The following is a 23343-nucleotide window of genomic DNA, read 5'->3' on the forward strand; positions in this document are numbered from 1 at the left end:
TACTTCATTGCCTTCCCAGTCCCAAGCTTTGAGATAGTCGATGTCAATCACCAAGCTCGTTAAAATTCCTTGGCCTTCCCAAATCTCCCCAGGTTGGCCCTAACTCATTGACTTACAAGCTGGCCATACTCAAAGTGATGTTTTGGTTTATTTTCCCTTTTGGTTTCCAACCTCCACTCTTCATCATTAAATATGCCCGATTCTGCTCCTTAAATAGGAAATAGGAAACCAGGTAATAAATATTTTGAGATTATTTAAATTACTATTCAATTCTCAAAAAGACCAACCCAGAAAGTATCAGTTGAAATATGCCAAAAGTTCCAATGCATGCAGGATACTACTGAGTTGGATGATCAGTCATGATCATATTGAATAGTGAAGCAGACTTGAAGGGCTGAATGGCCTACTCCTACTCCTTTTTTTTAATGTTTATTTTCCAGTTTCCAAGGCCAAACTCCTTCCTCAGTCTCAATCCTTAAACATTCATTTCTCTACACATGTTCCCCATCCAAACTTGACTCATTCAAATTTTCCCTAACTGCAACATTGAATCCATCACTCCAAACTTAATTCTTTATCTGAAAAAAAAATTCTGTTGGCTTCAAATTATTTTCTAATATTCCTAAGTAGTCTTCAACTTCTTCCTTTACATAGCTATTTTCCCATTAGCTCCCAAGTACATCCTTCAAATTTTCAAATGCATTACCATTAATTACATGAACTAAAGTGACTTAAGTACCCATTTCTTATGCAAACTGTATCACATTTTAAATTATACTCATTCTTATATTGCCTGGTAGCTTAAATGTAGAACTTAAATGTTGGCAGTGACATAATGTGACTGGATGCATAATTCTCAGCTCCTGTATCTGTTTTTATTGCTAAGTATGTCACCACTAATACAGCACAATATAGAGGGAAATCCAGTTGGAAAGAAATAGAAAGCACAGACCCAAAGCCCAAAGTTTCCTCCTTGACTTATTAACATCTCTAGAATTGCACCCTCGTAACTGTTGTTTGCTAGTTTCAACTTATACCTAAGTATCTTCCTAATCTTAGAAGCAGTTATTAAATAGGAACCAATAAATGAGTTTAAACAACAAATCCTAGAACCCATAAGAGGCCTGGGGTTATTCAATACAATCACATGGTATTGAAGGTAGATACCAAACTAATCTACTCATTCATACTCAGGAAAATGCCACACCCACTTCAAAAGGAGGTATAAACTGAGACTGAGGGCATGCTTCAATATGGATTTGTGTTGTAAGTCACACAGATAACTAAGTAGTACCCAACTGTGGTTGCAGTTCCCAAACCAAAACAGCGACGTCCTCTTACAATCCCCTGTACATAGTTATCTTAATAAAACTTGTTAATGGTCACTCACCTGAGCACAGCACCCTCCCCAAACAAAATACCAAATCCATAATGTGCACTTCCTGTTTGATTCTTAAAATGTAGGTTTCAATTTATCTAACCATCACTTATACATGCTAGGCACATGATATTTCGATAAATTGAAACAAAATACCATGAATGCTGGAAATCTGAAGCAAACACAGAAAATGCCAGGCTCCAAATGTTAATTGTATAGTTCTCCACAGATGCTCTAAGAGCTGCTGAGTTTCTCCAGTATTCTCTGTGTTTATTTCATGATATATAGGAAAATGCAATTATGAAAGGTTGAAATAACTCCACAGAGGCCGGTATCCCATGACTAAAACACCCTTTATTCACATATGGAGAGTCCTGCACACTGATCCAGCTCCCTCAGGGCCAGCTCTCAGAGTGAGCCGTATCTCTGACACTCCTATCTTTATCTATGAGCCAGGGCTCCCTGATTGGACCAGGTTAACAGCCCCAATCAGGGAACTCATATTCAACAAGGTCCACCTGGTTGACCTTGTTACAGTAACTAAAAACGTTAACAAGTGTTTGTTTGATAGCATTAAACTTCATTCACCGAAACAGGAAATACAAAGCAGGCCCTGTGGGGATGAAAGTGATTTAAAATGCTCAAAATATTTAAATAGTATATTTTATAAAGTGATTTTTATTTCCTGGTACAGCTGAGAATGTGACTATAACATGGTGGTCTCAGAACAAGTGTAGTTGGAGGATAGTTGGATTTGAAGACTGAGTGTGTCATGGTTTTGAGGGTGAGATTAATTCAGATAGACGTTTGAGTTGGAAGACTTGGGAATATTGTAGTTAGATGATTGTATCATTTGTGGCAAATTTCTAAGCTGTTTAAAACTATGTTACCAGTTTGGACAAAAATCAAATGGAGAACAACATCCAGCCCAAGTACTTGCTTTCACCCATAAACCTGAAAAAGTACAGTAAAACTGCTGTAGAGTCATAAAGCATGGAAACAGACACTTTGGTCCAACACGTTCAGGCGACTAGGCATCCCAATCTGACCTTGACCTATTTGCCAGCATTTGGCTCATATCCCTCTAAACCAATTTATTTACCCATCCAAATGCCTTTTTTAGATTACTTACAGTGTCCAACAAGTCCACACCGACCCGCCGAAGCGCAACCCACCCAAACCCATTCCCTACATTTACCCCTTCACCTAATACTACGGGCAATTTAGCATGGCCAATTCACCTAACTCGCACATTTTTGGATAGTAGGAGGAAACCTGAGCACCCAGAGGAAACCCACGCAGACACGGAGAGAATGTGCAAACTCCACACAGAGGGTCGCCTGAGGTGGGAATTGAACCCGGGTCTCTGGCACAAAAAGTTGTAATTGTACCAACCTCCACCACTTCCTCTGGCAGCTTATGCCATGCATGCACCATCCTCTATGTGAAAAAAGTACCCCTCAGGTCCCTTTTAAATCTTTCCTCTCTCACCTTAAATCTATGCCCTCTAGTTTTATGCTCTCCCATCTTAGGAAAAGACCTTGGCTGTTCACCCTAACCATGTCCCTCATGATTTTACAAACTTCTGTAAGGTCCCCCCTCAGACTCTGATGCTTGAGATAAAAAAAGCCCCAGCCTATTCAGCCTCTCCCTCTAACTCAAACCCGTCAGTCTTGGCAACATCCTTGTAAATCTTTTCTGCACCCTCTCAAGTTTGACTTCATCCTTTCTATAGAAGGGTGACCAGAATTGTACACAGAATTCTAAAAATGGTCAAACCAATGTAGCCCCAACACAATATAAGAGAGATGGCTGGTGGTGAGTTTAACCTGAGGGTTGTTACCATGCCTCAGCTGAGGGGTGTGGTTGAGAAGATGGGGCCTCTATGGTAATCTCAGTCAGTGTGGGAATTGAACCTATAGCTGTTCGTGATATTCTGCATTGCAAACAAGATATCTAGCCAACTGAGCTAACCAACCTTCCCCTCCCATGCTATGTCTGCATGTACACACAATGTTCGTAAAATAGCTTACAGAGTCCCTTTATTTCAAAAAAAGAGAAAATTAAAAATGCTAAAAGCCCAAAATGAAAATTGAAACCATATGAACATTTTTATCTTTTTGAAGAGGAATTTGATTTTGGGAAACAGTTTTATTGCCCAAAATTTACTGAAATATGTTTTCTCTCCCTCTGCAGGAAGTCCTTTTCACTGATTGTCTTTCTTGCTGCATTGCTGAGCACAATCCTGTCATTTTTTAAACCAACAGTGAATGCTTATGCACTGAATTGTGTTGCCTTACACATTATTTATGTGATTTCACTTGAATTGAAAAGGTAAGAACTTTGCAACAAGTCACTATTAAATTTGAAGAATAGATTGGCATCAAAACAGTTATGTATTACATTTATAATTGATTGTCTGAGGATTAAGTTTTATATTTTTAACAATATCCTATTATCCAAAATATCCCTCCAGGTAAATGGACCTAATTTAACTCTGTGGGTGAGATCTTGATGAGGGAAATTCTTGCCCACTATAATAATACTATAAGTTTGGAAAGTGTACCATTGTTTCACAACAAGTGCCTTATGAATTAATTTTGACATCTTTCCAGAGTAAAAATGATGATTAAAAGTCACAAGGAGTTGGCATGATTTTTAGTTGGAGATATGACAATGTTATTTATCAATTCATAACATCTGATCGTTCACAGTCACTTTCACCCTTTGAAATGCAGTCATTGTGAAGCATGACTACCACTCTTCTTGCAGTGTTTGATAAAGTCTTTTAATGACATTGGCTGAGAGATAAATATTGAACTCTCTCGTTCTTCGTTGAATTGTTTCATGGAGTCTTTTGCATCCACCTGAGAAGCAAATTGCCACTTCATTTCAACTATAAATCCTCAAAATGTGGCACTTTTAGCTTTGCATGTCCCCTCTGTACTCGTTTACATGCTCCAAGTCTCCAGAACGGGACTGAAGACCCATAACCTTCTGATTCCAAGGTGTAAGTGCTGCCGTGAAGCTATTATTGATGTGGAAGATGAAGTAACTCATTGCTCACCCAAGTGAGAGTTCCATTTATCTTTCTTTTTAAAACTTTAGGATTGCATAACTTCACTGTAATTTCTGGATGTGTTATCACAAATGCACAGTAGAGAAGCCAGTTGAAGTGGTCCAGTAATAGTGATGGAGAAACATTTGATGAGATTGGAAACAACTGATAAACTGATATAAATAATGTGAACTGATTGAGGTGGATTCGTATGTATAAGTTCTAAATTTTCTGATTTGGAGTGTGCAATAGATTGCCACAGCCTCTCATAACATGCTATTTGCTCCAAAACTGTATGGAAAAACTGACAGAAAATGTCGGAGGTGTTCAATGTCACCGGAATAAATTCCACCAAGTTTGTTCAACCTGATGTACCCAATAATCTGCCAGAGTCAAAACATCTCAGGAGCAAATAAAAGTTAGAGCAGAATACAAAATACAGAGTTCTCAAGCTGGGTGACAAAAAGGCAAGTACAATAAAATTGTGGGGGGATCACATTGAGAAAAGTGACATGAGTGAGAGATTTATGATAAAAATAGTGAGACAGGTTGCAATTCCAGTTAAAGATTGCTTTATTGTGTTTATTCTTTCAGATGCACAGATCAAAGAATAATTAACCTAGCCATTGTGACTGTGGCCTGGTGGTTTGTGGCGATTTCTTGCTGGCTAAGTGATCGCTTACTCTGTGGTTTCTGGAGACAGATAAATTTTTACTACCTCCATAGTTTCTGGTAAATCTGCTTTAAACTAAACAGTTTCTCAACACTATTGTTATTGTTTGTGATCTCTTATTTTTTGTAAAGTAGTTGTTAAAGTTGATGACAATTGTTACACTTTGAGTCTTTTCATTTTCCCGATATTGTCAATAAATGTCAGGTTTCTCTTCCAGGCAAGTTCTCTGTTGCCTCAATCATACCTTCAGCAGTACTGATGTCTAAGTTTGCTTTTTGTAATTCTTCTAGGATAACATATTGAAAGATCTTCCTGCTGATTAACTGCTGGAATTGTCTGATGTCTCTTCATGATCTTTTTCCAACTGCAAAAGACAGCTCAAAACCACTTTACTCTTCAACAATTGTGCAGATACATTTAACAACCTTGTGGCAATGCTCCAAGTGAGTCGGAAGATCCACTGCTGTGTGACTATAGGATTATAATGTATAACAGAGGAAGTGTTGTAATTTACTACAGCCTTACTCTCAGGGGACCACACTAGAACAAAGAAAGGTTTGAGAGGAGGCAAAAGCAGGGCAGGCCTAGAGAAGCAGGTAACTGATACAAAATCCTGAAATACCCACCCTAAAGCTCTGGGAGCGTACCCACATGGACTTCAAGATATTTTCTAAGCAACCTGTTTTAGAGATATTTTTACACACCTCTGGATCAAGTGGGACTTGATCCCAGGCCCTTTTGGAACACTGTGTTCTCTTCTGGTCACCCTGGTACAGGAAATATGTTGTAAAACTTGAAAGAGTTCAGAAAAGATTTACAAGGGTGTTGCCAGGGTTGGAGGGTTTGAGCTACAGGGGAGGCTGAACAGACTGGGGCTGTGTTCCCTGAAGCATCAGAGGCTGAGGGGTGACCTTATCGAGGTTTAGAAAATCATGAGGGGCATGGACAGGGTGAATAGCCAACGTCTTTTCCCCAGGCTAGGGGCGTACAAAACTTTACGGCATAGGTTTAGGGTGAGAGGGGATAGATTTAAAAGGGACCTTAGTGGCAACTTTTTCCCACAGAGTGGTGTGTGAATGGAATGAGCTGCCAGAGGAAGTGATAGAGGCTGGTATTTAAAAGACATCTGGATGGGTACATGAATAGGAAGGGTTGAGAGGGATATGAACCAAATGCTGACAAAGGGGACTAGATTAGATTAGGATATCTGGTCGGCATGGATAAGTTGGACTAAAGTCTGTTTCTGTGCTGTACATCTCTATGACTCCTAGTTTAGAGGTAGGGACATGACCATTGCACACAAGATCTCTACCCGTGTGGACTACAATGATTTAGAAGATAATTCTCCACTCGAGGGGAATTAGGGATGGGCAATTATTGTTGGCCTTGCCAGTGTGGCCCACATTTCATGAATAAAGAAAGGGATTGAGTGGGAGAAGCGGATAAAACAGCAGGAATTAAATGAATTTGGAATAAAGGGACATTATGAATAAATTTTAACGCTAGAAGAAAGGCAAACTTTTATTTCATATCTGTATCTATGTAGGAAAACTCACAGTAATTTGATAACCTGAAAAATGGATCTTGAGACACGAGGCTGTTAACAATACAGACTGAGCAGAATATAAGCTCAACAACAGCACCTAGTGTTGGGAGACAGGAAGCTGCATGCACAGGAAACTGCCATAATGAATGCTTAACATTGAATGTTTTAACATTTTATGTGTTGGCATTAAAAAAGTCATTAAAAAGTCTTGGTAAGAGAAAGTTCTGGAATAGGAAGCTCCAGCCAATCTCCATAGCATTGTCTATGGTGAGTGGAGACCATGTGCTGTCTTCAGCTGAGGCAAAGTAGGATTGGATGGGCCATGTCGATCGAAGATGAGGGCCTTTTAGATGGTCAACAGGCACTGGGGTGTCAGAAAGTGAGTTATCTGCCACAGAATTCCCAGGCTCTGACTTGCTCTTGTAGCAGTAGCATTCAGATAGCTGGTCTTGTTCATTTTCTGACTGGAGAGGCCATTTAAAGAGAAACAGCTTTGCACACAGACCCATACACTGCACAGACACAGACCTGCATCCTTAATCCCTAGCCATCTAGGCCTTGACATACTGTTTGCTGCACACTTCTCGGCATAGGACATTGCTGGACATTAACTCACGCCAGCACTTCTGGCCAAAAGATGTTTTAGGACGAGAGATAATGGTTTCAGCAGGACGCCTGTTAATTTTGCTTCCACATACTGTAGAAGGCTGTCAATACAGACATGATCCTGTACATATGTGAGTTAGGCATCAGGCTGGCACAGTTAGGTCTGAGGCTGGATACAGATGCAAACATACAGATGTAATGCCAAAACAGCAAAACTCATACAAGCATGTGAATTCATATACCAAGCAATGTCATCTGTGCCACCAAAGTGCCCTGAATAAGTTTTGTTCTTTTTCTCCTTACCATTTATCACGGTCCCTGGTTCCACAGCTGAGGTGGAGGGAGCCTGCTTGGCAGAGGGGCCTGTTAGCCTTGGAGGTTTGGTTGGATGAACCTGGGGCCATTTGTGTCTCAATGTCCAGACATGCCAAAAATCTTCTTGCCAGAGGCAAGTAGGCCCTCCTTATTTTCAACTTCCAGTGGTCAAGGATGTCAGGAAGAGTGGCAGGTCCAGCCACTTCTGAGAGGAGACTTCTGAGAGGCCTGTGTGTGGTTCCTCCAACAGATAATTATCTCCTGGCACTAACCTGTCTCCTGGTGAGGAAGGGGCACCTGGAGTGAACATCAGGTTCCCTGTCACCGTGTTTAGATCCTGAGGACGCTTGGCCTCCAGAGATGGAGTGCAGATGTGTGCAGATCCAGAGGGTGCTGGTCCTGAGTCTCCATGGCAACCATCAACCTATAAATCAAGGCTGCCAGATGGTCACATCTGCCACCTCTGGCTTCTGAAGGCCATTGTGCCCCATCTTCCTGTCCACTACTCCTGTTCCTCTCTGTGCATGTGAACGAAAGTCCTGATTGCCAGCACAAGATCCTCTCCTGCCTGGGACTGATCATTTGACTGATCTCCAGCAGTTCTCCAAGTGCCAAATGACCTGGGACATTCCTTCCTTGGCCAGCTGTGACGCTCTCACAGTGAGGTACTCACCAACCTTCTAAAGCTAATGTTCCCATTGAGATGTCAGTATCTGGCCTGTGTGGAGATACTGGAGGCAATCTTGCTAATGCTTCTCTGAGGGCTCCTTACTATCATTCTCAGAGGATCAAAGAGCTGGCTTCAAGCAGAGCAGGCCATTTCCTTGTACAGGTGGTTGACATCCCACTGGTACCTGCAAAACAAAATAAGAGAAATCGTTGCATTCTGTGGTTAGAAGCATTGTGTAGTGAATGGCACTGATAGTGGGATAGTTGAATAAAGAGTGGGACTTATTTGGTTGGGCAAGACATGGATGTCTCAGCATCCCCACAGGAAAAGGTCCCTGAATTCTCCCGCAAACACCAAGATTATTTCCTTGTAGGGGCTGAGGAATCTAACATTGAGTATTGCTCCACATGTTCAGGCCCTTTCTGCCCAGATGTGGCTATCTTCTCATGTAGTGAGAGAATAAGTAAGGCCAGAGTTGGTAGTGCGCATGTTGGTGAAGCTGCAGGTGGGGATAAGGTGGTGAAATGTTCTGAAGAATTAAGTAGGTAGCACAAGACCTTACAGGGTTAATGGTTTGACAGGTTGGGGAGTGTGAGAGGGGATGAGGGAAGATGTTGCAGGCAGAAGTGAGAGTGGCCAAGAATGAGCCTTGATGTAAGGAAGATCCAGTAGAACAGAGAGAGACAGAGTGTGAGGTAGCAGAGAGAAGAGTGTGACACATACCTTGGAGGAGTGAAGAAGGTTACGGACCTTCTTACGGCACTGCAGGCTGTTCCTTTGCACCATTGGGATTGCACTGACGAGGGCGTGAACTCTGCCAGGGTCTGGTGTTGTGGTCTCCTCAGCCAGTCCTCTGGAAGAGGATATCCCTCCTTTGGAACACACCCTTGACTAGATCCTCAAGTCCCCGTTGTGATGAATTGTGGCGCTATCTTCCCCATCATCAACATGCTCTGAATCTGTCCATTGCGAAGCAGGGCAGCTTCGGAATGTCAGAGCCTCCAAGTGCACAGCGGCCTTTTAATTATCGCCAGGGATGACTGTCCAGCGAGTATAAATTCTTCTGGGGATGGTGCATGGTAAGATGTAGGGGTTGGGTAGGGAGTTAATAACATGATTTAGTGAGAAATGTTGCTAGGTCGTATAGTGAGAAACTCTTCAAAACATTCAACACAACTCTCACTTTGCTAAAAAGGACAAGATTCAGCCCATGAGATTTCTTTAGTTTATTATGAATATATGATTAAATGCTAGCAAATATAATGTGCTCACATACAGTAAAATAGTGTTGTTTATTCTTATTTGGAACAAATATTTTGCGTACAGAACAATTCCTTTTTTAAAATCCTTTACCACCAGTGGATTGCAACTGATCCGATTCTTTACAGTTTCAAGTTTATGTTGTCCCTAGTTTGAAAAAAATATTACTTGGTTAGTTAGGACTTCTAGGATTTAAATAACAGACAATGTGATTCAAAAAAGGAGCTGTCAATCATCTACAATGATCCAACTCTTAACAGTTTACATTTGAATACGTGTGTTCTCCCTCAAGCTATGAACATGTGGACAATTGACCAAATCTTGTAAAGCACCTAAGAATTTAGAATGTGAATAGTAATTTGTGTACTGTACCTAAAAATGGCTTTTAAATTTCTTATGTGTTGTGACTCAATGCATTTGACCCTTCTGAGGATTTAAAATTGATAACTTTGATCAATGGCTATGTTTGAATTGAAGACCTGAGTCAGGTTTTCATTTAGTGGAATGAGCCCTTCTTTTACTTTAATTTATTATGTGGGACCTATTCTGTAGCCAGAAGTTCTGATTGGCATGTTATACTTGGCAACCTGAACCCTGCTTGCTGATCTCATGGACTCTAAGATGACTCAGCAGCTCAGAGCACAGAAGATATTACTGAGAATATTTTAGATTGCCTGGTTAGTGCAGGAGATGTGTCATTGACATTTTGATGAGAAAAACAAATCTTGTTATTACTGTGCTGTTTTTTTTCTGTATTTAATATTGGATGAAGTTATCTAGTAGCTCATAGTCTGAACCATGTTCATATATAATGTATATTTCTCTCCCAAAGAAGTCTACGGGAACATGTTGTGATGAGTTGCAGTGATTCAGAGTACAGTCATAAGAGTTCTTTGTTTGACCCTTGGGACTCTACATTTAACTAGATACAGGAAATATTTACTCTGGTTCATAAGATCTGCCAGTCACTCTGAATCCTAACCTAAAAATGTAACACCTCAGCAAAACCTATTAGTCTCTCACTTACAGGCAGTTCACACATATTTTCCAGTGAATTTTTTTTACTTAAGCAAATATAATACTGATTTTCCTTAATCATAGTGGTATTAGACAGCACGAGTAGATTGTTGCACTTCTCAAGGGCATCATGTAAGCACTACATCTTTGGAATGTGGGAGGAAACCAGAGCACAGTTTGGTCAAGCTCCAAACAGACAGTCGCCCAAATCTGGGATCGATCCCAGGTCCCTGGTGCTGTGAGGCAGCAGTGCTAACCACTGAGCCACCATGCCACCCCACATTTAAAGGTGTTTTAAACATTGTATTGTACCTACATACATAGTGGGTGGCACAGTGGCACAGTGGTTAGCACTGCTGCCTCACAGCACCAGAGACCTGGGTTCATTTCCCGCCTCAGGCGACTGACTGTGTGGAGTTTGTACATTCTCCCGTGTCTGCGTCGGTTCCCTCCCACAGTCACAAAGATGTGCAGGCCAGGTGAATTGGCGTTGCTAAATTGCTGGTAGTGTTAGGTGTAGGGGTGTGGGTTGGTGTGGACTTGTTGGGCCGAAGGGCCTGTTTCCACACTGTAAGTATTCTAAGAATACATCCACCACTTCCTCAGGAAGGTCATTCCACCCGCAAACCACCTTCAGTGTAAACAATTGGCCTCTCATGTCTTTTTAAAATCTATCTCTTCTCACCTTAAAAATGTGCCCCCTATTCCTGAAATCCCCATCCTTTGGAAAAGACACCTACCATTAACCCTATCTATATTCCTCAAGATTTTATAAACTTCTACAAGGTCTCTCAACCTCCTATGTTCCAGTGAAAGAAGTTCCAGCCTATCCAAGCTTTCTTTATATCTTAAACCTTCTATACCTGGCAACATCCTGATAAATCTCTTCTAAACCCTCTACAGCTTGATAATATCCTTCCTATATATGGGTGACCAGAACTGGACACAGTATTCCAGTAGAAGCCTCAACCTACGCCTTGTACAACCTCAACATGACTTCGCAATTGGTATACTCAAAGAACTGAACAATGAAGCCAAGCATAGCAAATGCCTATTTAACCACCCTATCTATATGTGGTACAAATTCAAAGAATTATGTACCTGCACACATAGGTCCTCTGTTGTACAACACTACCCAAGGCCCTACCATTAAGTGTATAAGCCCTATCCTTTACACTCTATTCATTGACTTGGATAATTTAAGAAAGCAGATATTGAGTTTGATGTTTGGCTTTGTTATGTGGCTCAGTGGTTAGCACTGCTGCCTCATAGCACCAGGGACCCAGGTTCAATTCCACCCTGGGCACCCTTCTGTGTGGAGTTTGCATACTGTCCCTGTGCGGTTGCTCTGGTTCCCTCCCGTGGTCCAAAGATGTGCAGGTTAAATGGACTGGCCATGCCAAATTGCCCTTGATGTGCAGGTTAGGTGGATTATCCATGAAAATTCAGGGTTACAGGGATGGGGTGAATCTGTGTGGGATGCTCTTTAGAGGATTGGTGTGGACTGGATGGTCCAAATGGCCTACTTCCACACTATAGGATTCTCTGATGTGATAAAGACTAAAGAACAACCAAATGAAATCCTGTGTGTTATGAACTTTCCTAACTAGTCTTGATCTTTTTTTTGCAGGCACGTGCTGATTAATATTGCAGTTGTCCATGGCACAACATTGTTTGCATATTTTGATGCATTTTATGAAATTCCAGAGACCAACCCAGAAGTCAAATATTGGCCTGTAGACTCGCAATGGTTGGGTCTACCATACCTTGCAATTGGAGACAAGGATCATCTCCGAAAGTCCTGCTGAAGGGGTTATATGTTCTTAAATTATACAATATATTTTATCATTCAGTTCCTACATATAATATTTTAATAATGCCACTGTGGGATCTTAATGATGGTGGGCACAAGGAACCTGATCTGAAATGATACATTTATCTTTTACTTACACAGTTCACAGTACTGTTGGCCATGCATTATTAGAAGATTGTGTTAGTTTTAAAAATCTGGAGGATTTATTTCTATTTTAGTTATTTTGAATTTATGTTTTTTTTCCCCTGTGATTTCAGGTGAAGGCCAGAGATTATACTTATAAACATTTTTGGGTCCAATGTCAGTATACAGCACTGTTCAGTAAAATATGACATGGGTTATCAGCAGGTAAAATAATGTAATATTCCACTTTCCACAACCAGCCATCCTACTGGAATTCCTGAAGAATAAAAGGCACAGTAGTCTGAATAATATTAGTAATTTGTCCTGTGAATCATGGACCAGAATGGATTTGGGGGACAAAACACTTTTATTCTTAACTTGGGGAAAGTATTTATTTTAATTATGATTGGATATCTGTTAATTACATAACAGGCATGCACATCCTTTGTAGTGTGTCTTCTGACTAAACAAAATTTGTCAGTATGATTATATACCACTGCATTGCAATGCAGGATTAATGAGCCACAAGTATAAGTATTGATGCATTTGCATCCCAGATGCACTTGTTATAGTACAATCTGCCTGTAAAGCATGTAAGACACTTTTCACTGTAACTCAGTATTTGTGACAATAATAAGTCAAATCAAATGAGTGTTACCATAGAGTCATAGAGATGTACAGCATGGAAACAGACCCTTTGGTCTAACTGGTCCATGCCAACCAGATATCCCAACCCCATCTTGTCCCACCTGCCAGCACCTGGCCCATGTCCCTCTAAACCCTTCCTATATACCCATCCAAATGCCTTTTAAATGTTGCAATTGTACCAGCCTCCACCATTTCCTCTGGCAGCTTATTCCATACACGTACCACCCTCTGCGTGAAAAGTTGCCCCTTAGGTCTCTTTTATATTTTTCCCCTCTCACCCTAAACCTATGCCCTCTAGTTCAGGACTCCCCCACCCCAGAGAAAAGACTTTGTCTCTCAATCCTATCCATGCCCCTCATAATTTTGTAAACCTCTATAAGATCACCCCTCAGCCTCCGACGCTGCAGGGAAAACAGCCCCAGCCTGTTCAGCCTCTTCCTATAACTCAAATCCTCCAACCCTGGCAACATCCTTGTAAATCTTTTCTGAACCCTGTCAAGTTTCACAACACCTTTCCAATAGGAAGGAGACCAGAATTGCACGCGATATTCCCACAGTGGCCTAACCAATGTCCTGTACAGCAGCAACATGACCTCCCAACTCCTGTACTCAATACTCTGACCAATAAAGGAAAACATACCAAATGCCTTCTTCACTATCCTATCTATCTGCGAATCCCCTTTCAAGGAGCTTTAAGCCGGACCCCAAGGTCTCTTTGTTCAGCAACACTCCCTTGGACCTTACCATTAAGTGTATAAGTCCTACAAAGGTTTGCTTTCCCAAAATGCAGCACCTCACATTTATATGAGTTAAACTCCATCTGCCACTTCTCAGCCCATTGGCCCATCTGATCAAGATCCTGTTGTAATCTGAGGTCACCTTCTTCACTGTCCACTACACCTTCAATTTTGGTGTCATCTGCAAACTTACTAACTATATCTCCTTTGCTCGCATCCAAATTATTTATATAAATGACAAAACGTAGAGGACCCAGCACCGATCCTTGTGGCACTCCACTGGTCACAGGCCTCCATTCTGAAAAACAACCCTCCACCACCACCCTCTGTCTTCTACCTTTGAGCCAGTTCTGAAGTGAAACTTTTTTTCTTAAGCTATGGAGTGCGCAATTCATTTAGTCGTAGAGTTGACAGCGAAAGAGGAGTTGAGAAGTGTGGTGCTGGAAAACCACAGCAGGCCAGGCAGCATTCGAGGAGCAGGAGAATCAACGTTTCAGGCATAAGCCCTTCTTCAGCGAAAGGGGAGACCATTTCACCCATCTAGATCTACTTACTCTATTTCCATACAAAAACAAAACACTGCAGTTTCTAGTTTTTTTAAAAATTGATGAAAATATGAACTAGGTCAGACAGCATCTTCAGAAGATAGTCCCAGCATTTTCTCTATTCCAAGCGACTTCCAAACTCTGGCAGTTCCATTATATCCACCCATCACTTTTACTTTTCAAATATTTATCTAATTATACTTTAAATAACATGCTCAAATGTTAGTCATACAAATATACAAGTCGGGAGCAGAAGTCAACCATTGTGCCCCTCGAATCTGCTCTGCTATTCAGTAAGATAATGGCTGATCTCTTTGTGCACGGAATTCCTAATTCTCCTGATGATCTTTTATCCCTTGCTGACCAAAAAATGATCTACTTCTACCTTAAAAATATTTAATGACCCCCGCTTCAACTGTCTTCTGAGGCAGAGAGTTCCAGAGTCACACAACCCTCTGAGAGAAAAGAACTTTTACTCATCTCAGTCATACAATGGCTACCCCTAATTGTATGATAGTATCCCCTGTGTCTGGACTCACACACTAGAGGAAGTCTCCTCTTCACATCCACCTTGCAAGATCATTACATTCAAATCACCCATCACATTTCTCAGTTTTAGTGGAAAAAGTTCAGTCTGTCCAATCTTTCCTCATAAGACAAGCCATTCATTCCATAACTGAAACATAACATCTGTAGTTCTATGTTCAATTCCTGTCACAATAATGGATAGCATTCCATTAGCTTTCTTGACTGGAACACCAACATTCTCTGAAATTTGAAATTCTGTAGTTGTTATCATTCGAGTAAAATGCCATGTGTTCATTCTTCCTGCCAAAGTAAACAACTTCACATTTTCCCACATTATAGTCCATCTGCCAGTTTTTTGCCCACTCACTCAACTTACCTAAACCCACATGAAACTTCCTTTCTTTTTCACAATGACTTTCCTGCCATATGTGCCTTCTGTGAATGTAGCTCCTGCACCTTTACTTTCCTCATCTAAGTTATTGATGTAAGTTCTTAAAGATTGAAGCCCCTGCACTGATTCTTGTAGGACTCCACTGCCAATTAGACAAAGACCTATTTACATATGCTGTCTGGTTTAGAGCAAAAGCCCTCCCAAAACGTCGATTTTCCCACTCCTCGGTTGCTGTCTGACCTGCTGTGCTTTTCTAGCACCACTCTAATCTTGACTCTGATCTCCAGCATCCCCTGTTTTCTGCCAGTCAGCCAATCTTCTATCCATGTCAATATGTTAAACCTCTTCAACATGAACCTTGAATGTCTGCAATAAATTTTAATACAGCAGCTTATCATATGTCTTCTGGAAATCTAACTTTAGGCTCCCTTTATCCACAGCCTGTTATTATTTCAAAGAATTCTATTAAATTAGTTAAACATCATTTCCCTTTGATGATACCAGGCTGATTCTTCCTGACTACCTTCAGTTTTTCCTTTACCACCCTTTTCGCAGTGAGTTCCAGATATCTATAACCCTCTGGATGAATAAACATCCTCAAATCCCCTCTAATCCTTCTGCTTCTTATCTTAAAACTGTTATTGGTCTTGTACTAAGTGGAAAATCTTCTCCCTATCTACTCTGTCAATGCTCCTCAAATGTTGTAAGCCTCAATCAGATTTCTCCTCGGCCTCTTCTGCTCAAAGAATAACAACACCAGTCTATCTAGCCTCTTCATGGATGAATTGCACCAGCTGAGGCAACATCCTGATGAATCATTTCTGTATCCTCTTTAGTGCAATCACATCTATCCTATAACCTAGCAACCAGAATTGCACACAGTACTCCAGCTGTGGCCTAACTAAAGTTATATGTAGCTTCATCATAACCTTCTTGCTATTGTATTCAGTGCCTTGACTAATAAAAGCAAGTATCCCATCTGCCTTCTTAACCACCTTATCTACCTGTATTGCTTCTTCATGGATCTAGGATGTGCACACCAAGGTCCCTGTGATCTTCTTTACATCCTTGGGTCTTACCATTCAACATGTACTCTCTTGCTTTTTCAGTCTTTTTCAGTCTTTCCAAAACGCATCACCTCATGTTTCTGTCAGCTGAATAAATTAATTTCTGTCTTGTGAGAATTTGGTAGAGGTATTGGCATTCAATCCCACAACTAGTTTGTTTTTATACCTCAATTCATTTTCTCTTTTTTGGAAAAGTGAATCCAATTGTATTGTCCAAGTCTAAAAGCAAATATTTCAATTGAAAGTGCAGTGGGACAATTGAATATTATGCCCAGCATATTAATTTTATTGTGTGAAGAAAAAATAAACTACTGTTACTCTTTCCAGTTGTAGACAAAGACATTTCTGAACCAAATGTGTTAACTTAAGTGTAGGAGCTATGATTTTATGGGAAATAGAGAATATGCACTCACAGAACATTTTATATTTTGTTTGTGTATTTTGAGGCTGAAATTCACTTTCAAGATAGGTAACAGGACCAGGGTTTGTTTTGGAGCAACCCCCAGAGAAACTTTGCAATTTTGACTAAGGCACTCCTTTGACTGACAGTAGAGACAAGCTCCCTGTCCAATTAAGGGTAATAAATGGCCTATTGAAAGTGGAGGGCCAATCAAAGGCTTTTCAGCTTCACAGGGGTACCTGACAACAATGGATAGCAGGTAACTAAGAGATCACTTCAAAAGAAGGTGACGGAAGGGGTAGGGTAAGAATATTTGTACAGAGTAGCTATTAGACTCATCCCCTCCAGGCAGGGAAGAACTATAGGGTTATCTGGATGCTGTCACCCTGGCCTGCTACTGGGTTTCTACCTCCAGGAAGTTGATCTGCCCCCTCGCATTGCTTCAGGAATTTGGCTGATTGGAAAATCCCAGGCTTGCATTTAAAATGAGCCGAACTAGTTTCCTGACCCACAAGCAAAAGATTAATGCCAGGAACTGGCGTGCTGGCCCATACTGAAATTTTCTCACCCCGCCTGCCTCCCTTTCCAATCTCAGCATGGTTGAAAACCTTTCCTTTGCAAGTTCTACAATAAAACCAGAAAAAAGTCCCAAATGGCAATGTAGCTTTTAAATATGGAAATTGATAGGTTTCTAGACACCGGTAGAATTTGAGAGGGCACTGTTCCTTGCATTGAGCATTTCATCCTTCATGACTGTTTTCCATGAAACCATTTGTGTGGTTTGACTCTGTGGTTTTGTCTGTTTTCCTTCCCTTGGAAACTAATGTCGGGTGCCATCTTAGTTCATCTTGCTACTTAAGTGCCTTACAGCTTTTGATTGCCTTCTGAAGGATGACAAAATTGTCTTATTGTGGACTCTGTTTCCTGCCCCCAGATCTCTTCCTTCTGCTTTCCTGCTGTTTGACCTCTAACTCAACCAACCAAAACTTCAACTGATTTGCTGCCTGAAGGGAAGGAAAGGCATGGCTTTTACATATCTTAAATTTCACAGTACCAAGACTGGGATTAAATGGCCTTTAAAAATGTTTATCACTGTCACCCGAGATATTTCTTAGGTGTCAATCAAATAAACAATCACATGCTGATAACTATGATGGTCAAATGCCGAGTGCTGATGAAAAGTGTCCCTACCTGCTAAATTCTATTCTCTTATTCTCTCTTATCTTTCAGTCACAACCAACAGATCATGGACTTCTATATTTCTTTATCTCTTCACTGACTTCACAAACAGCAATGACCCATTAATCTGTCTCTTGGGTTTCTGCCAGATTGATGACATTTGTGGTTCCACTATCAGTCAGCCATTTATGATTTCTGTTCCTTCACCCTTTTGTAATCTTTGATTCACAGAATATTAATACCAATCCTGAGGTTTTACCAGAATTCATTACTCACTGTTGGTTAGTTTCAAAATCCATTTCTTTTGCAAAAGCTTAGACATAAAACATGTTTAGTATTTCTTCCATTCTCCTAATTTCCACCATAAATCTGTTTATTTTATCCCTTATCAGTCCTTTCCCAAACTGACTTCTTTTTTGACTGATGGTAACATTTTGAATTTTGCTTGTATTGCTTGAGCAGAATTTTGCCAATTTATAATTTTTCTTGCATTTCAAAAACAGCATTTTTGACAACACTGAGGTCAGGGGTCAGAGATTAGATTTAACTGTAGTAATCTCAAGTGTTCATGAATAATCATGAGACAAATCATTGCTGGATTCTCCTTGAGTCTCAGAAATGTCCAGATATTTTGAAACAGTGAATTTGAAATATAGCTCTGACTTAGAGTGGCATCATTATATTGATGCAGTACATAACTGGTTAAAAAATGTATGACTTGCACTGTGAAAATTGTAAATAAATATTTACCATAGAATAACTTACAATTTTACTTACAATTGACTTACAAGTTGACTTACAATTGTGCCTTGTATTGCCAGCATGATTTTCATTGTGTTTTCCCAAATGACAAGGGAACCTGTATAGAAATATGAAGCAGTACAGTAAGGGATGTACTTATTCCAAAGAGTCACTATGTCATGCTATTATTTAACTAAATTAATTCAATAGTAAATGTGCACTTCCAATGTTAGAGAACGTGAGATCCACTAAGATTGAGTTCCAGTGAATACGTATTGCAACATTATCAGATATATTTTACTCCATTTGTGTCCATTCTGTCTCTTGTTTAAAACAAAGTTCCATGAATAATGTACAGTTCAAGGGTGGTCATGGCCTAGTGGTATTGTTGCTGGACTATTGTTGCTGGAGACCCAGGAAATGTTCTGGGGATCTGGGTTTGAATCCCACCACAACAGGTGGTACAATTTGAATTCAATACAAATCTTGAATAAAGTCTTTGATGGTGACCATGAATCCATTGTTGACTGTGAGGAAAACCCATCCAGTTCATTAATGTCCTTGAAGAAAGGAAAGTGCCATCCTTACCCAGTGTAGCCTTCATGTGACTCCAGATCCACAGCAATGTGGTTGACTCTTAACTGCATTCTGGGCAATTAGGGATGGGCTATAAATGTTCGTGTAGCCAGCGATGCCTCCTCCTGTAAAATTAAAAACAATGAAGTGTCTTTTCTCTTTTTTCTTTGTTTATGGGATGTGGGCCTTGCTGAGTAAGGCTATGATTTATTATCCATTCCTACATGCTCATGGGAGATAGTTGTGAGCCACTTTCTTGAAACATTACTGTCCACACACCATGATGTAAGCAATACACAATATGAAGATGTCCTTTGTCTCTCAAAAACTGTGTAGTGGCTACTTTTACTGATACTTCAATGGGAGATGCTCCTGTGACAGGTAGATTCATGAAAAGTGGTACAAACAAGCCAGTTTTGGTAATGGATATTGAAGGCCCCAATACAGAATACAATCTTTGCCTTTGCCTCACTCCGTGCATCCTCCAAGTGTTCAGCAGCTAGGGGTGTTCAGTAGCTAATGATCAGCAAGAGGTTTTCTTGCTTATGTTTGATCTGATGGTATGAAATCTCAAGGTTTCTGAAATCAATGTTGATGACTTGTAGGGAAGCTCTCTCCTGACTATACTTCACTGTGCCACCACCTCTGTTTGGTCATCTTAATAGTGGGGCAGGTTATAAATGATGTCTGGAACATACTCAGTAGGATGTGATTTGCTGAGTATGACTCTGTCAGGGTGTTGCTTGAGCTGGTTGTGGAACAGCTCCCCATTGTTTGTATATGCCCTCAAATGTTAGAATAAAGGACTTTGCAGGGTCAACAGGACTGGGTTTGCTGTTGTGATTTCTAGTACTAAGGTTGATGCTGGGTGGTCCTTCCAGTTTTATTCCTACTTGACTTTTCTGTAGTGGTTTGATATAACCCTGTTGAAGAAATGGCTTGCTGGACCATTTCAGAGAGCACTTAATGATATGGCTGGAGTGAGGATGGCAGAATCTGTCCCTAATGTGTGGGTTCATATTTAAAATCCAATTGGATTCATTCCCCACAATATCAAGAAATGGGTTAAAGCACTGGATACAGCAAAGATTAAGGGCCTTACAGTCATAGAGATGTACAGCATGGAAACTTCTGTCCAACCCATCCATGCCAAGTAGATATCCTAAATTAATCTAGTCCCATTTGCCAGCATTCAGCCCATATCCCTCTGAACCCTTCCTATTCAGAAACCCATCCAGCTGTCTTTAAAATATTGTAATTGTACCAACCTCCATCACTTCCTCTTGCAGCTTGTTGCATACACAGACCACCCTCTGCATAAAAGATTGCCCTGAGGTCTTTTAATTCTTTCCCCCCCGGTCCCTTTTAAATCTTTTCCCTCTCACCCTAAACCTATGTCCTCTAGTTTTGGACTCTCCTACCCTGGGGAAAATATCTTGTATATTCATCCTATCTATGCCCCTCATGATTTTATAAACCTCTATAAGGTCACCCCTCAGTCACCAACATTCCAGGAAAGATAGCTCTAGACTATTCAGCCTCTTCCTATAGCTCAAACCCTCCAACAAACCCTGGCAACATCCTTGTAAATTTTTTCTAAACATTTTCACAAGTTTCACAACCAGAATTGCACACAGTATTCCAATAGTGGCCTAACCAATGGCCTGTACAGCTTCAATATGACTTCCCAACTTCTTTATTTGATGCACTGACCAATAAAGGCAAGCGTACCAAACGCCTTCTTCACTATCCTGTATACCTGTGACTCCACTTTCAAAGAACTATGCATCTGCACTCCAAGGTCTTTTTGTTCAGCCCTGACAATATTCAGACAATCATACTTAAGACTTGAACCTGGCCACTTTATTCCAGTACAGTTGTACACTGGCACCTACTTAGCAATGTAGGAAATTGCCCAGGTATGTCCAATACATAAAAAGAGAATGAATCCAATCTGCCTAATCACCATTCAATCAAATTAATCTTAATCATCAGCAAAGTAATGAAAGGTGTTGAAGAAAATACTGTGAAACAGCAGTAGTCTGATGACTGACATGCAGTTTAGGTTCTTCCATGGCCACTCACATCCTGGCCTTATTACAGCCTGAGTTCAAACATGGATAAAAGAGTAGAACTGACTGCCGTTGCCATCAAAGCAGCTTTTGATAAAGCATGTCATCAATGATTGCTAGCAATCCTGAAGTTAATGGGAATAAGGGAAAAACTCACTATTAGTCAATGTCACAGCAAGCACAAACAAAGGTGGTTGGTGTTTTGGAGACCAAAGAAGTTCCTAGGTCCAAGCATCTTCACCTACTTAATAAATAATCTGCCTTCCATTCTAAATGTGGGGATGTGCACAGACGATCACACAATGTTAAGCACCATTCACAACACTACAGATGCTATAGGAGTCTGTCCAAAGGTGGACTTTGTGCTGATTAATGGCAAGAAATGTTCTTGGTGCACAAGTGCCTGGCAATGACCATTTCCGGTAACAGATTCTAACCATCTCCCCATGACATTCAAAGGATTTACCATTGCACAATACTCCATTTTAAATACCCTGGGGTTACTAGAAATGGAACAGGGCTAGACATATAATCATTATGGCTACAACAACAAGTCAGAAGCTGGGTATTCTCTGGTGAATAATATAGCTCCTGCCTTCCTGTCTAACATTACAAGACATAATTCAAGAATGTGATGGAATTCTTTCCACTTGCCTGGATGATGCAGTTCAAAAAATACTCAAGAAGTTTTTCACCATCCAGAATAAAGGCTTTGTTGACACCTCATCCATCATCTTCACCATTTACTTCATCCACCACCAACATACAGTGGCAGCAGTGTGTGCTATCTACAAGATGCACTGCAGCAACTCAAAAAGGTTCCATCAACAGCACCTTCTGATCTCGATATCTCCATCAGCTAGAAAGAAAAGGACATGGGAGGTACACCACCTGCAAATTCACTTGCAAATCACACAATATTCTAATTTGGAGCAATAACACTGTTCTCCCACTGTCAAAAGTTAAAATCCTGAAACTCCTCTCCTTGCAGCACTGTGGCTATCCCTACCCTCCATGGATTGCAGCAGTTCAAGGAGGCAGCTCATCAGCACCTTCTCAAGGGTTATTCGGAATGGGTTATAAAGTCTAACTCTTCCAGTGATATCCACATAGAGTCATAGAGTCATAGAGATGTACAGCATGGAAGCAGACCCTTCGGTCCAACCTGTCAATGCCGACCAGATATCTCAACCCGATCTAGTCCCACCTGCCATCACCCAGTGGCCTAACCAATGTCCTGTACAGCCGCAAGATGACCTCCCAACTCCTGTACTCAATACTCTGACCAATAAAGGATCTCATTAACTAATTTTAAAAATGGCAAAAACATGCCTAACCCTCTTTCACACATGTATTTTTGCTATATGACTTTATTTTTCGATAATTAAAGTATCTTATTATTAGACTGTCATATTAGTAACATAAATTACAGTTTAATTATTAAGTACTGGCTTAAGAATCTTGTTTACATGTCTTCCCTTTCCTCACTAGAAGTATCCTTCTCTTATTCATTCACTTCACAGTGGTCCCATTTATATTACTTACTTAAGCTGTTTCCAAACTCTGTCAAAATTATAATGCTTGATGCAGAACAGCTTTGGAGAAGTCATAACTTTAATGACGTTCAAGTGTGCATGTACCTCCAGTTTCTGATAATTGTGCTTGGCTTCTGAGTCAGCGTGTGACATGGAACTGTTAAAAGTCACTTAGTTATTCTCCTAGAGGCACCCTGAATGGCACAATTAAATACTTCTGATTGTTGTCATGAGTCTTCTGAAGCTAAACCCTGAAATGGGCCAAGTATAATCTATACATTGTGTGGCTCTGCTTGTGTCAAAGTGGGTCAGCCCTGTTTTGCTTGCACGCAGCTGATTGTGGAGCATTTATAATAATGCTAATATCCTGACTGGCAGCACCTTAATCCAAAGGTGTTCCTGTCAAGTATTAATACTAGGCACATAATCATGAAGCTGAGGGAAAGAAATAAATCTCTGCCTATT

General features: G+C 40.6%; 1 protein-coding gene across 3 annotated transcripts in view; it reads left to right on the forward strand.

The window, feature by feature from the left end:
- acer1 (alkaline ceramidase 1) overlaps positions 1-20069 on the forward strand; it is a 43585-nt gene extending 23516 nt beyond the window's left edge. For all 3 annotated transcript variants that reach the window (XM_072594012.1, XM_072594011.1, XM_072594009.1), the window contains 3 exons: positions 3575-3712; positions 5031-5168; positions 12154-20069. In XM_072594012.1, the coding sequence (XP_072450113.1) occupies positions 3575-3712; positions 5031-5168; positions 12154-12331 (454 nt within the window). In that variant the 3' untranslated portion in view covers positions 12332-20069. The remainder of the gene's footprint in view (positions 1-3574; positions 3713-5030; positions 5169-12153) is intronic.
- The last annotated feature ends 3274 nt before the right edge of the window (positions 20070-23343 follow it).

This window comes from Chiloscyllium punctatum, chromosome 24 (assembly GCF_047496795.1).
Source record: "Chiloscyllium punctatum isolate Juve2018m chromosome 24, sChiPun1.3, whole genome shotgun sequence".
Taxonomy (NCBI): Eukaryota; Metazoa; Chordata; class Chondrichthyes; order Orectolobiformes; family Hemiscylliidae; genus Chiloscyllium; species Chiloscyllium punctatum.